This window comes from Epinephelus moara, chromosome 17 (genome assembly GCF_006386435.1).
Source record: "Epinephelus moara isolate mb chromosome 17, YSFRI_EMoa_1.0, whole genome shotgun sequence".
Lineage (NCBI taxonomy): Eukaryota > Metazoa > Chordata > Actinopteri > Perciformes > Serranidae > Epinephelus > Epinephelus moara.
Genome location: NC_065522.1, coordinates 2,486,890 through 2,502,395, shown reverse-complemented (window position 1 = coordinate 2,502,395; position 15,506 = coordinate 2,486,890). Strand labels below are relative to the sequence as shown.

The following is a 15,506-nucleotide window of genomic DNA, read 5'->3' as shown; positions in this document are numbered from 1 at the left end:
GAGATTGACTTGCACTTGGCGCTAGCTGGGTGTTGATTTCAATCATTGATGCATTAATGTAGTAATCATTTCAATGTTGCAGCTGGTAATGGTGGAGCTCTGTTAAATTACTTTATATTTTACTGAGTAGTTTAGCATTTTTTCCTAAATATATCATTATGAAAATAATGTGGGTTGCACAGGGTAGTGGCCACAGTAAAATCAGACTATCAGCGTTGACATAGGTTACTTAGTGGCTTTGCAATCTTTGTAATAAACTCCTGCCATCAGGGGCGAAATTTCGCGGAAAAAATCTGCTTTACGGCAGGAAACGCGTCATGTTTTGCGAAACTGGTCGACCAGCCAATCAGGGACTGGAGGGTCCTTATGAGGAGCTGGGCATGAAATAGTTGAGTCACGAGCACAATGGCAGACGGACGAAGTTTGGAGACAAGTGAAAAACGGCCTAGCGAAAGAAAACAAGCTCCTCTGTCTGAGGAGGCAAAGAAGAGCAAAAAGAGTGATAAAAGAAGAGGAAAAACAAGAGTAAACCTCAGTCAGGCGTTCAAGAGATGGAGGGAGCTCCGTGACCAAAGAGGATTCAAAACCAATGTCCAGCTAGCTTTCTTTTAATTGGATCAGTACGTAACACGGCTAAATGTGAGCTAGACAAGAGAGGACTGTACTGTACTGGCTGCTAGTTAATTCCTAGCTGGCCAGCATTGCAAATTGCCGCAACCAGGGACCGGGTAGTGAGTGTTGTTCAGCTGACATCCTGGTGCCATTTTACGGCAGCCCTCGGACAGTGATACCCCCCTCCCTTCCTTCTGTTCTCTTCTCACGGAGGCAGCTATCGACGGACATCGCCCAGCTAAGTGAACACTGGACTTTTCACTGCAACAGCCTTAGACTGAGGAGCATCAAAATCAGTTAACGTTAGTCCACACAGCTCTCACAAGCTGGCCTGGAGAGCAGGGGGGATCATGTCGGTCACTGGCCATAAATGTGAGGGCAGCTTTCGCAGCTACTGGGCACCCAGCATCTCCGACTGGGAGAAGTGGAGTAAAATCCTCTCCTCCGCTCCCGTTTGTCTGGTGAACGCCTCTCCTCTGTCAATACACTCCGCCAGCAATTTAATAATATTGATGCCAGTTGTAACATTTGAATGTTTTAGTAGTAAGCCATGTTCTAAGCGCGACAATGTATAGTGAGCCGGTGACTGTTGAAAAATAACTCCGCTGTGCGTTGGGGTTCCCTTCCCCCGTTGGGAGTTATTTTTCAACCGTCACCGGCTCACTATACATTATCCCTTACGTGTCTACTGTTGTTTGAACTGATAGTGTACATATTGGTATAATTTACTGTGAGTTGTTTGTACTGGTACTGTGCATTCTGGTATAATTATTTGCATTGCTATTTGTTTGTTCTTCAGATAAATCTGATAATTGTTGCTCGGTCTCTTTACTCATTTATTTAGTATATTGTCCACACACCTTCTCATTCTACATATACATAGAGGTATACTGGTGGCTTTACAGCCTACATTTTATTGATTATGTCTGATCCCCACGGTCAATTTGGTCGTTGCGACAGTGCAAGCAACACCACTGACGCTAGGTGGCGCCAAGCTAAAAACCCCCGAATCCTATCTGTTGCCTCTTCAAACCTGTAATAATACATCATAATTTATTTGCTGATTCATTGTATGAATCATCATCAGTGTTGGGCAGTAACGTGTTATTAGTAACGCGTTATTAGTAACCTGTTACAGTAACGCCGTTAGTTTTGGCAGTAACTAATACTCTAACGCGTGATCAGTTACTGTTACCAAACGGTGCGTTACTCCGTCATTTTTGGTCAGGTTTTAAAACGGCGCGCAGCATGCAGTATTCCTTCACAAACTGAAGTTCCCTTTCACTAAAACATTTTAGCCCTAAACAATAAAAGATAGTCAAGTCAGATAGAGGTATATGAACAATTCTTACCAGAGCATCTTAATGAAACACGTCTCTCACCATCTCTGAAGTCATTGTTGACCTGCTGGCCTCACCACAGTGCTGTAACGTTACATTAAGCGGTAGCGCTTCTATAGATTTTTAGTCCCAGTAACAGTTAGTTATAGTTACATCCAGTGACGTGATATCCATTGTTATCCCGAGGAAGCTTTTGTTGTGGACAGACAATGTCTGCAGTGGGCAACAGACTCGACACCATCATGTAGCTCTTCAAATGTTCTCTTTAGCTCATTTTCCATATTTGTATCCAAGTACCGTAAAACGTTTAGCTGGCTGACAGCGAGTTACTCCACTGTATAAGACGGTTGCATGTTTCCTATACTTTTCAATTGTTTTGTCAAGTTGTAGTCAAACAGTCCCTTGGATAAACTCCATCCGTTGCTGCTTAGGCGATGCAGCTACGAGCCAATACAGTTAGGAAATGTTTTGGGCTGCAGGGCTGAGTTTCCCAAAACATGATCCTTCTTAGCAATATTGTCTTCTTTGTGGCTTAGAAAAACTACACTGCAAAAAAGAAAAGCACCTAGCGCCCTCTAGCGTCCCCACTCAGTCATCTACAGCAAGGATGTACTCAGAGTATAGATGACACTAGTGCGTGTGCGTCAAGGTCATGGTGTGATGGCGAGCCAAGACGAGAGTCCTAAGGCAAGTTTTTTTTTTTTGGGGGGGGGGGGGGGGTCAGTAACTAAAAAGTTACTCTTCTCAGTAACGCATTACTTTCTGGTTTAAGTAACTGAGTTACTAACTGAGTTACTTTTTAATGAAGTAACTAGTAACGGTAACTAATTACTATTTTTCAGTAACAAGCACAACACTGATCATCATTCATCATCACCATTCATTCATTGTATGATGATGATGAATTGCCCCATTGAGATGTAGTGGAGTAGAAGTGCCAGATGCCTCCTGCTGCTGCTGCCATCATTAGTCATTAGTCATACTTCTACTGTTATTATACACATATGACTGTCACACATGTATACTGCCAGATATTAATACATACTTTCAACATATTGTACCACAGTAGCCAGAACTATAACTATAATATTATTACTTTCAATAATGTTGTTGTAAGCTACTGTCATTACTTGCATCTCTCTCTCTCCCTCTCTCTCTCTCTCTCTCTCTCTCTCTCTCTCTCTCCCTCTCTCTCATTGTGTCATACGGATTACTGTTAATTTATTATGCTGATCTGTTCTGTACGACAGCTATTGCATGTCTGTCCGTCCTGGAAGAGGGATCCCTTCTCATTTTTTTTTCCCCCCGTTAAAGGTTTTTTTTTGGGGAGTTTTTCCTTATCCGCTGCGAGGGTCATAAGGACAGAGGGATGTCGTATGCTGTAAAGCCCTGTGAGGCAAATTGTGATTTGTGATATTGGGCTTTATAAATAAAATTGATTGATTGATTGATTGATTGATAAAGTAGTAGAAAAAAATACTTACTAAAGTACAAGTACATTAAAGTACAGTGCTTGACTAAATGTACTTAGTAACATTCAACCATCATTAAGGTTGTGTATTGTAACTCCAATGCTTTTTTTATGAATAGGCAAATTTATATTTGATATTTTGGACTCATGTTAATTTGTATTTTTAGACTAATTTAAATATTTGAAAAGGAAAAAATAACAAAAAAAATCTCAGAAAATAATTTGGTCACAAGCTGTTCACTTAATAAACCTACTACACTAAACTGACTAACTAGAAGCAACAAATCAAAGCATACAAGTGGGTCTCTGCGTGTGTGTGTGTGTGTGTGTGTGTGTGTGTGTGTGTGTGAAGGGAGAAAGAAAGAGAGAGAGAAAATAGTGGGCATGACCTCCTGGGGTACACGTCACGTCACGCCAGGTACTGATAAGAGTAAGGCGGGAAATTTGAGAGAAGAAGTACTGAGGTGGGATACAAGAGCAAGACAATGGGTCATAAAACAGCTGGCCACGTGCACCTTTACAGTACGCACAAGATGGCGTCCAGCGGGATCAAACACACTGTATGCTCTAACAAAATAGCTGTGCCAACACGTGTAGGTGTGTAGACGAACTGCTCATAAGGAGTTGCTCACAGGACAATGTGTGATTTTACCACAGGTATAAGGTGTGTGTGTGTGCGTGCAAGTGTGCGTGTAGGTTAGTTAAAAGAGAGAAAGAGAGAGAGAGGGAAGGCGAGCGGGCGCTCGTAATCAGTGCGAGGTAAAAGCGGCCATCTTTCCTATCCCTCAGACACCGGTAGACTAACTGGGTCAGCCTACCGTCCACTGGTCCTTGTTACAGATAGGAATGCAGCGTATTGTGAGCGCGCGGCCAGCACAACTAACGGCGCGTTATCCACCGAAATGCACAATCAATTTGCTCTGGCAAGCACAACAAACAGCAATCAATGAACAGATTATCAAAGTAAGGGACATGGCGGTCCACAGAGTTCACAAATCACAGTTAAAATTCACACTTAAATCAAAATAATATATAAATATAAAGTCTCTGCCCAGACTGTGTGTCCCGTCTGTTGCTCCGGGACTAGGACGCTACAGCGGCCCCGCTTCCTACAGCGGGATGAAAGATGCTGTCCTCGGTGTGGCAGAAGAGGGATCAGTTGAGTCGACTCAGTTGAAGAAGTGGGGCCTTGGTGGCTCCGTCTTCCTCGGGAGAAAAGGGGGTTTCTCCAAACTCTGCATATGCTGAGGAATGGCGGGGTTGTGCGGTGTTCCTCCAGTTCCCCGTGGAGTGTTAAAAAACAAAAAGAAAAAGTGTCTTTCCTCGTCCACTGAGTCAAGAAACAAAAGAGTGGCCTAGGTCAGTTGAATTCAAATGTTTGAAGTGCTCCCTAGCAGTAACTTGTGCACAGAAAGCTTTGGCTTCCTTCCAGCAACTCCTCACTCGGGGATTGCGAGGGGCGTAAGTGCGCAACGGCAATTAAAGTCTCAGTGTTCCGTCTGACTCCACCTGAACCTGGCTGCTGTCACCCAATAGGGAGCAAGAGTTTGAATTTCAAAAGTGATTTACACTTTTATATTTACCGGACCGATGGAAGCTTGGCACGTTCCTTTGTTCTTAGACTGGCTGGTTTTGTTAAGCCCTCTCTGTTGTTTAAAACGTGTGGCTGAGGTCCCAACACAAGCAACAGATGCATGTAAAAACAAGAGTTTTAGAGATTGCAACTTATGTTCAATCCATGTGAATAGTTCCATTTCTCTTTCTTCCTTGATCACAACTTCATGTACAGTACACCATGACTGATGAGGCAGCCATTTTTTGAGGACTGTAAGAAAACAATTAGGTCTTTATCACCAGTCGGATCCCACTTTACTGTATTTTCCATGAATAAATGTACCTAGTGGCCCGTGTCAGCTTCTAAATATGAAAGAGATGTTAAAACTTTCCAGTTACAAGAGTACTTATTGTAATCACAATAAAGGAAATCTGACTGTAATAAAATGCAAACCAGACAGAGCTTGAAAGATTGCTGGAGACAAAAGAGCTTTGTGTCTGGAGCTTTTATTTTGTGAGCTTGTCTTACATTCGGGTTGGCCTGGTGCCAGACCAGACATCATCTAAAGAGGGAGCAAAATCTATTCTTTCAGACAGACTGTGCTTATAAAACCAGCTTACGTCAACTTATACATAACATAAATCCTACATCCATTTCCATGATTCTGTATCATTGCAATCAACAACACAACTATGTCTTTCTTTATTTCTCTGTCACCAAAATTTATGGCAACTGTCGAGGGAAATTTATTTTGTACTTTGAAAGTGAAACATCAATCTACAGAACACTCAAAAGGTGACATCAGTTGAAGCATGCAACACAATCTAGAAACGGTAACATTCTTTAAATGCCCCTAACATTAACATGAGGTCTTGGTTGTGTCTGGGCATGACAGTAGTGTTTGAAAGAGAGGATCATTTTCTTATTGTCTTGAGGCATTTCAAAAAGTCCATCTGCATTGTGTTTCATACAGTATATTGCGGAATCAAGCTGTGGAGTTAGAAAGTTTGAAGTGGACAATCCTGAAACAGGAAGTGTCAATCCCTGAGAAAAGGCAACTGTCTTTCACAAATGGGCGAGGCTACTCTTCCACTTTCCTTTTCAACTTTCTGTTCTTTGATTTCTTTTTCCACCTTCTTTTTCCAAGATGGTTGGTGAACAAGTTATTGTAACTCTCATCCTCCTCTTGCTCCTCCCTATCTTCTTTGTACCAAGGTCCCCACACGCCCCCATTGTACTGAGGGTTAGAGCGCAGATCTTTAGCCGGGTAGCGTACTGGCACTGCAGTCCTGTTGTGCTGCGCTAGCCGTATTAGCATCTTCTTCACTATGTGAGGGTAGCGCTGGGACAAGTCCACTCTCTCATAAGGGTCGGCTGTGATGTTGAATAGCCAGATGGATTTACCACGGTCCCAACGGACACGCTCATTATGCCAGCGATTGGTTAACCGCTGGTTGGAAAAGGTTTGCGGGGGCACCCAGTCGCTGTACCCAGGGACACCCGTCAGGAGCTTCCAGTGGCCCACCCGGAGTGCAGCCCGGATGGCAGTGTTCCATAAGCCATACCCGGCCTTCCATGAGCCATTCTTGGCTTTGATGTAGATTGGGTCAATGTTGTGAAGAATGTCCTGACGAGGAGATGGGCGGCCTTCACTGATAGCCTCCCAGACATCATAACCATCCAGATTCAGATCTTCGTCTAAAGTCCCTTCACCCAGGGTCACCAATGTAGGGAACCAGTCAGTGATGTGGACCAAACTTCGACATTTTGTCCCTTTATTTACCAACAGGGGACTGTGAACAAAGCCGACCGCCCGAATCCCTCCTTCCCAGTAGGTGGCTTTACTCCCCCTCAAGGGCCAGTTGCTTCCACCTGCTAGTGGTTGGCCTCCGTTATCTGAGGAGTACACTATAACTGTGTTGTCATAATAACCGTAGCGTTTTAGCGCTAACGTGAGGTTGTGGATAGCTTCATCTAGGCAGGACACCATGGCAGCATATTTACGACGATGCAAGTTTGGAATGCCCTTGTAGCGTTCGAGGTATCGGGCAGGAACTTGCAGTGGGGAATGAACGGCCTGATAGGCTAAGTAGAGAAACAAGGGTTGTCTGTGAGGGCTGTGATTGGCTAAAATGCTGATAGCCTTTCGAGTAAACATCACAGTCGAGTACAAGCCACGGTCCTGTTCCCAAGCTGCCTCTTCCCCTTCATACAAATCATAACCACACATACCGGGCCCTTCACATTTATAGTGACTGTAGTAGTCCCCACTTCCTAGCAGGGAGCCAAAAAAAGTGTCAAAGCCACGCTGGGTGGGCAGGCAGCCGCGCTTGTAGAAGCCAAGGTGCCACTTGCCCACCATATGGGTGGAGTAGCCTGCTTGTTTGAGCTTTTGGGGCAGAGTGACATTTTCCAGCGGCAGGCAGTTGGGCTGGGTGGCTCGGATAATGGAGTGTTGAAGGCCTGTGTGGATCTGATACCTACAAAATAAAAACAAATATTAGCCCATCAGAGACATAAACAGTTGTAAAGGGTTTAAGCAACTTTGATTAAAGGTGGTCATCTGGTAAAGCTGGTAGAAAAGCCTGTAAAAAAAATATTATGCTACTGAAAAAAATATTTTTGCTATGTCTCCCTGCCAGCGATAGCCATTGCTTGAAGCATTATGTTTTTGGGTTGTCTGTCCGTCCGTCCGTCCCATTCTCGTTAATGCGGTATCTCAACCTCAACACCTTTAGGAAATTTCTTTAAATTTGGCTAAAATATTTGGACTTAACAATGAACTGATTTGATTTTCTTCAAAGTTCAAACGGCAAGATCAGTGTGACCTTGCGTCCATCTCATTTTTGTAAATGTGATATCTCAAGAACTTTCTTAATTTTTGGAAAACCATCCACTTGGACTCAACAATGAACCATTTAGATTTTGGTGGTCAAAGGCAACAGTCATGGTCAATGTGACTTGGTGTCTGTCTCATTTTCAAGAATGCCTTGAAGGAATTCCTTTAAATTTAGCACAAACATCCACTTGGTTGCAAGGATGAACTGATTTGAAAGGCACTGTGACCTCACAAAAGATGTCTTGGCCATAACTTGTGACATAATGACAAAGGTCAACTTTACTGTTGCGTCATAATGTTCTGCAGAGTAGGGCTGAACGATATATCGTTATCTTATCTATATCGAAATATGAACATGCAAGATATTAATATCCCAAAAAGCAACGATATTGATGATATAATTTCCCCATGAGTTTCCCCAGCTCAACCTGCATGTACAGCTAAGGCCAGCCAATTACAAACCTCATGTCCTGCTTGCCTTTCCCTCCCTGATTCCCTTTTGCGCTTTCTTGGCGACTAGGATTCCATCTCCTGTGATGCTGCATATGCATGATCCTGCATTATGCTCAAAGAGTGGGACTTTGTTATGCTGCTGTATTGCCGGGGTAGCAGCTAAGCGGCTTCTCAGTCATGCAGCACTGGCATGGCTCTCAACAAAAACGCCGAAGGCGGGGCTATTCCCTGGTAGTGCTATATGTTCCTTGCTGGCGGACGCATTCTCAAGATGGCGAAACGTTATGGAACCCCCCCAGAGGACTTACCCGCACAATGTACAAGCATTCCGAAATTCTCCTTTTACGAGAATAAGTCAGATTATTGGTGGAGGTAATAATACACCAATGATGACATATTTATGAATGCAGACATCAATTTTTGCCAATAAACAACTGAAAATGTTACTAAATGTCCCTTTAACCTTGTGGTTCATCATGCTACTGTTCTCTGTCTGTTTGGTTCAACTCATTTTGTCTTAATTCTAATCATACTCAGGTCTATGTGGATCAGGGCTGACTTTTCTCTAATTGGGTCTGTTTTTATCAAAAATAATTCATACTCAGGCTTTCACAGGTTAAATTAATTTTAGATCAGGTCAAAAATACTGTACCCCTGAAGATTTCTAATTAGCCTTGAAATCCCTTTTGTAAAGGATATCCAGCCCTAGTAGAGTAGATTTCTTGCCACAACTTTGAATGAAATCAAGGAAAACTAAAGCTGTGGGATTAGTAGTCTAACTTAAAAGAAGCCAAGCCAACTTTGTCATCACTGAGACTGTAACTGTGTGTGATAGAGTATGTGACTGACTTGGCCCACAGTTAGGCAACCCTGCTGCCTTTGGAAGCAGCTCTCAGAAGACAAGGACAATATGCTTAGACTTTATTTCTCTCTGACTCCCCACGTCTGCTTTGAGCGAGAGTAAGACACCTAGCACACAAGGAACTGATAAAGCCACCTTCTTCACTCTTTTGACCCCTCCTTACTCCCCCTTGAGGATAGTGATGTGCAGTCAAGCTGTCAGCAGGAGAAGTGAGTGAAAATAAGTGTCTAGTTTTGGTTTCCAGAGAGGAGGATTTACCTGGAGGAGAACCAGAAGGTGGTCAGTCCGCGCAAACCTCTGTTGCCACTTGAAAATGCAAAAATCCCTTGAGGGTTACATCACTGTGTGGTACGTGCAATGTTCCAAACTAGCAATAAACTCTACTACTACTTACAACTGAAATCCTACTCAAAAACACACACAAAAAAACCCTAATACAGTTTACAATAGACATATCTGCATAAAAGCACAGAGTGCAACTGCAAACACATACACACTAGGGATGTAACGATTACCGATATTACGGTAAATCTCGGTTAATTTTTACACGGTAAGAATTACTGTTTGTTTAAATTAATTGCATTATCGCGGTGGATTATCAGGATATGTAATAACAGCCTCATTCAAGTTTTGCGATGCAGACGCTACGTGAATGCGTAGCATGTGTAAACACAAAGAATAAAAACATGGCGGAAGGTGGTGATAGCGGCACTCAGGACATTTTCCCCCCCAACTAAACGCACAAAGTCTGAGGTCTGGGCGTACTTTGGGTTTCTGAAGAATGCCGAGGGACAGCTGGTGGAGGACAACTATCCTGTGTGCAGAACATGCAGAAAGAAAGTTGCTGCGAAGGGTAGCAACACTACAAATCTGCTGGCTCATCTCCGTGACCATCATCCACAGCTTTACAGCCAATGCAAGTTATGCTATGCAAACGTCAGTTATTGTGTGAGGGACTTCGGTTTTACTAAGATTGTCATAATGTGTAACTCTCGACGTATACGGGACATTTGAGCCGTATCTGTCCTCCTAAACGGCGACTAGGTTTTCCGTTTTCGTTTAAGACACTTAGGAGCTAATACTAGCTGAGTAGCTAATAGCCGTATTAGCAGCTATGTTGCTAACGTTAAGTGTTTCAAAACGAAACGGAGCTGAAAACACTGAGCGGAGCCGACAGAATATAAACCGACGTAACGTAACGCTAATTGAGATCAACTATGATTGAATCACTGTGATTATGGTTATTGTATGGCGAGCTAGAATCGATATAGACGGCCAGTTATGCTTTCTCGACATAAGCTCAAGGAAACAACATAAAACGCTGCCGTGTTAACCTTTGACCGAGAGCATGCACTCCTTTTCTCATACAGGTAATCCTCTGACTCACATGCACACTTCTAATGTGTGAATTATTCTGTGTAATGATGACCATTGCCCTTAGGGTTTTTTTGGTTTCTCCTGCACATTTGTGATATCTATTCTATATATTGTATGTCTTTTGTTCTACTCTTGCATTGTTTTGTTTTATATATATTTTTCCTCTTGTGCTAATAAATAAATAATATAAAAATTGTTTACATATTTTTCTGACTGTTAAAATGCACCAGACAAATAAGCTTTGTTCCTGTAATTTGTTTACATATTTTGTTCATTTAAAATAATTTTTTCTGTTGCTGTGCCAATCCCTTGCCCCTTTAATGTGAAAGTTTCATTTTAATATAAGATTTTGGCTGTTAACATTTTAGTATGATAAGGAAGTTACAAGATTGAGTGAAGTTATTTCAATATATGTATTTTTTGGACATTTTACAGTGCTTAAAAAAATATCGCGATATTATCGTTTACCGTGATAATTTGGTCACTATAATCGAGATATCAAATTTTCCATATCGTTACATCCCTAATACACACCACCCTGCATGAAGCACTGCTGGCTGAGCCAACAGCGTTATTTCAGCTAGCTTAGAGATGCTTCTGTTTCATAAGTTTATCTAACCCTGGCATGATGAGATCTGATAAAATAATGCTCACGTCAACTTAAGTCATCAGCAATAGAAATGTAGTTATTCACACATTTTTCACTGTGATTAGAATTCACGGTAACACTGGCTTCAGTATTGCCATCTTAACACTGAAATCTGCATTTTTTCAGTGACCTTCTGGAACACTGAATTAACTGGTTTCTCTCCTGAGCAGAGTGTGCTGTGTATGTAACAGGTACTTTCACATGGGAGGACGGGGTTCGAATCCTGGCCTGGGCGAACATCATCCAGTAAGGGTCCTTCGGTAAGACTCTAATGCTATACCTGCCTACCTCAGGCATGAGCGATTATAATCCTGATAGAGTCATACTGGCTCAGATGTCGCTTGGGTCAACAAGGTTTGCGTAGTTGCTAGGGAACCAGGGCAATCTGATGAGAAATGGGCTACTGGAACAAGACATACATTGACAAGGGCGGAGAACACGGAACTGATGGAATGCTACTATACAAGCAATCCCAGAGAGAGGGGATATATGTAGATAATGTGGGACCTATGGATACTGCAAAACCCACAATCAAGACTAACTAAGACACATCAGTGTTCCAACATCCGCAACCGCCAACTACCATCACAACTAGAGATCAATGAAATACTTCAACAATACTACAGCAAGACGGAGCCAGGACGACAGGTCAGCGGGGGATGTCATCATCATCACCCCCACAATTCGAGATTGGGTACCAAGCCCCGGTAGATACAAACTGCCTCAATGTAAGAGCAGCTGACCTGAGAAGGAAGATTGTGAGCAAACTGGAAACCTGGAGCCTCCCAATGAATCCCAAAGCTGAGTTGCCAAGTACCTTCAGATGATCTGCTAGAAGATGCTAATGCTGCCCTAAATACCATCACTACAAGGATCATCACTGAGACCAACAAGATGTTGCACGGAATGTCCCAACATCAAGCGCAGCCAGTGAAAAAGACAAATCATTGCATTCTCTTTTTATTTACATTTAACACAACATCCCATCTTTTTGGAATTGGGGTTGTACTTTAGTTTGTAAGTTTAGTTTTTTTGAAGCAACACTGGATTGGATCACCCTGAACATTGCCAAATCCAGATAACCAGTGCTCTGAATGAATGAACAGCATCCAGTTTTTTTGGAAATTAGCATCGTAAGATGAAGCTGATCTTTTATAGCAAAACATGGGACATCCAAATCATTTCGATCCAGATTAAATATTTTGAACAACTGGTTCCTACTTCTGATGACTCAAAATTTCCCCCGTTCTTCTCATTTTCATCATGGAGCTACTCTCAGTATGAGTGCTACCTCTCAGACATCTGATGATGATGATTGAGCTATCTCTTCCAATGTTGGTGCACGTGTGATGAATTGATAGACTTTGAGGTGTTGTTAAAGGTGAACTGTGTAAGATTTAGGGGGATTTGGTGGCGTCTAGCGTTGAATTGCAGATTGCAACCAGCTAAAAACGTCCACCAGCCAGAAGTCCTTTAGTTTTCATTGTTCAGGAAGTTTTTAACGGGAGCCGGACCTGGGGCCTCATGTACAAAAGGTGCGTACGCACAAAAACGTGGCATACGTCCTTTTCCACGGCAAAGTTCAGATGTATCAAGAGTGAAATGACAGTGGAAATGTGCGGTGCCTCACGCCAACTTCATGGCTGGCGTATGCACGTTTCTAGAGGGGAGAAGGGAATCTCAGGTGCAGGGCCTATTTAAATATGATTTGCATATTTAAATGGGTGAGTGGACAGGGAGGGGTCGGGTACTCAATCATGTGCGCTCAATTCAACGTTGATTGGGATGTACAAAGGAAATGTACTTGGATTCATGCCTACGCAGATTCATACATCTGGATGTTTTTGTGCATACGACATTTTCTGGATTTAAGCATACGCCATGTAGGCCCCGGGTGATTAGAATGGCTGAAAACGCAGTTTCATGTTACAAATTAGAGCATCTTCAACGCTACTCAGCATCTCGAGGCTAACCCACAGCATGCTATTGTGTGCTCAGCCCTTTTCTCTCATACGTTAATGGGCTCTAGTTTCGCAGACCGGGCGAGGCGGGGGCGCAGCGCACCTGCATTTCGCCAACTGGGTGTGGCCAGGCGGATCTTGCAAGTTTGGCACACCGTGCGCCTGGCGCAGCTACTCCTCTTTCCCACCTCCGTCCCTCCTACCTGCGCAAGTCGGAAAGAGGGAGGAGAGAAGGCGTGGAGTGGGTTTTACACACATCACACCAATCAAATGAGCCCCTCTCCTCGCCCTTAAATGCGCCGCGCGAAGGCGTAATGAGAGTTTACTCAATTCGCCATGGCAGAAGAGAGCAGCAGCGTCAGACGGCCAAACTTCTCCCAGGAGGAAACTGATGTTTTGGTCCGGGAGGTCCAAGCTCGCAGTGTCCGAATATACGGAACTGCGAGCAGACCTCCACGGGCTGATGATGCAAAGGTAGCCTGGGAGGAGGTCACCACAATTGTAAATCAATGTTGCGTTTCTCTCATGCGCGCACGCTCTCTCTTTCTCTCTCACAGTCTCACTCTGTTTCTTTTCTTTTGACTTTTCTAAGACGACAGATGCTGAATATATACTCCCTATCTGATGCTGTGGCTGTTTGTGGTTGGCTGAGAGGGATGTGGACTCATTAGTTTGTAGCTGTGTTAATCAAATTAGGTTGGGTTTCCATTACACGTGCCAAACGTGCCAAACGGTGCCAATCCCCTTTGATCTGACATCAGATGTGACGGGATAGTCGATATAGAGATAGATTTATGTGCTGATTGCAGATAGTTGCATTGAATAGTGTTTTTTTGGGTGTTTATTGCATCGTTAATGTGCCTGATATTCTGGAAACCTGCCTGTGTTGACAGTAGACGTGGTTTCAGTTGGCGAGCTTTTAGCGCACCTTCAGCGAAGCCTTTTGGCACGAAACTGTCACTGCGCCAAGCTGGATCTGTCGACACCTCCCCCTGCTGCTGCTGCGCCGCCACACCCATCTCAGCGCACCTCAGTCTGCCAAACTACCAAACTGAGCATGCCTCGGGTTGCGCTGCTCGAAACTAGCTCTGCGCGGGGTTCGCCACCTGCGCCACCCTGCGCTGCGCCGGGAAACTAGAGCCCAATGTGTGCTCACCTTTTTCTGATCCAGATGTTTATGAGGTTTTTACCATAAGTTGAATTATCCGGAGAAGTCTCTTCTTCTCCAAAACAAACAGACCTGATGATTTAAACCGGTAAAACACCGAATAATGCAGTTTCATGTTACAAATCCATGTACTTCTGACGGATTTTGACATGTTGCTGCGGGTGGCTAGTGCAACACATGCAACACACCTTTTTTTCTCAGATAACACAAGATCCAGGGGCCGTATTCACAACTTCTTATTACAAAGAGTTGCTCCTAGTGACATAATTCTAAGGAAATTTTTTAAATTTTTTCCCCTCAATGTTAAGGTTAGGTGCTTGTAAAGATAAAAGATATTCACAGGGCATCTTGGACCTTGAGAGCTCCTGAGGTGAGCCCCAGCTCCTGACAGTTTTTTAAGAGGCCTAAGAGTTTCTTAAGCAGAGGAGAAAATGGCAGAAACACAAAGAGGTAGGAAAATATTCTCCAAACACTGGAAGGCAGTGAGTAAATGAAATGCTACAGATTAGATTGTGCAGGGATAATATGTGTGGTTAATGTCATTAGGCATACGCACACATTTCCCACCTAATGCTATAATGCCCGAAATAAAATGATCATGAGGATATTTGGAAAACTGGAAACATTTAACAGTGCAGCAGTGATGACTTGGGTCTGTCTCAACCTTCCATCAGCAGAGTGATCACACTAACAGTGACAACACCTTCACAGTTAGCAGTTAATTTAATTTCCACTGGGTGTCCACACCTTGCAGGCTCATAAAAAGGCGTGTCTGTGACAACCAATCACATCTGTTTCTTTCCCTTCCTTGCTTAGAGTTGCTCTGAGAATGTTCCTAAATCACTCCTAAGCTAGTACTCCTTATTAAAATTCTTAGGCTAAGTTAGGAGCTGTCTGAAGCTGAAAACACACTGGCACCATCGCTAGCACACTGGACGTATCGCATTGCAACTCGTCAAGAAATGACCACACACAGTTATTACTACTCTTACTGAAAGATCTCAATCAATCAATCAATTTTATTTATAAAGCCCAATATCACAAATCACAATTTGCCTCACAGGGCTTTACAGCATACGACATCCCTCTGTCCTTATGACCCTTGCAGCGGATAAGGAAAAACTCCCCAAAAAACCCCTTTAACGGGGAAAAAAAACCGGTAGAAACCTCAGGAAGAGCAACTGAGGAGGGATCCCTCTTCCAGGACGGACAGACGTGC

General features: G+C 43.3%; 1 protein-coding gene across 1 annotated transcript in view; it reads right to left on the bottom strand.

The window, feature by feature from the left end:
• Positions 1-5,476: 5,476 nt before the first annotated feature.
• arsj (arylsulfatase family, member J) overlaps positions 5,477-15,506 on the bottom strand; it is a 43,827-nt gene continuing 33,797 nt past the window's right edge. The window contains exon 2 of the mRNA XM_050066949.1: positions 5,477-7,458. Coding sequence (XP_049922906.1) covers positions 6,060-7,458 — 1,399 coding nt within the window. The 3' untranslated portion in view covers positions 5,477-6,059. The remainder of the gene's footprint in view (positions 7,459-15,506) is intronic.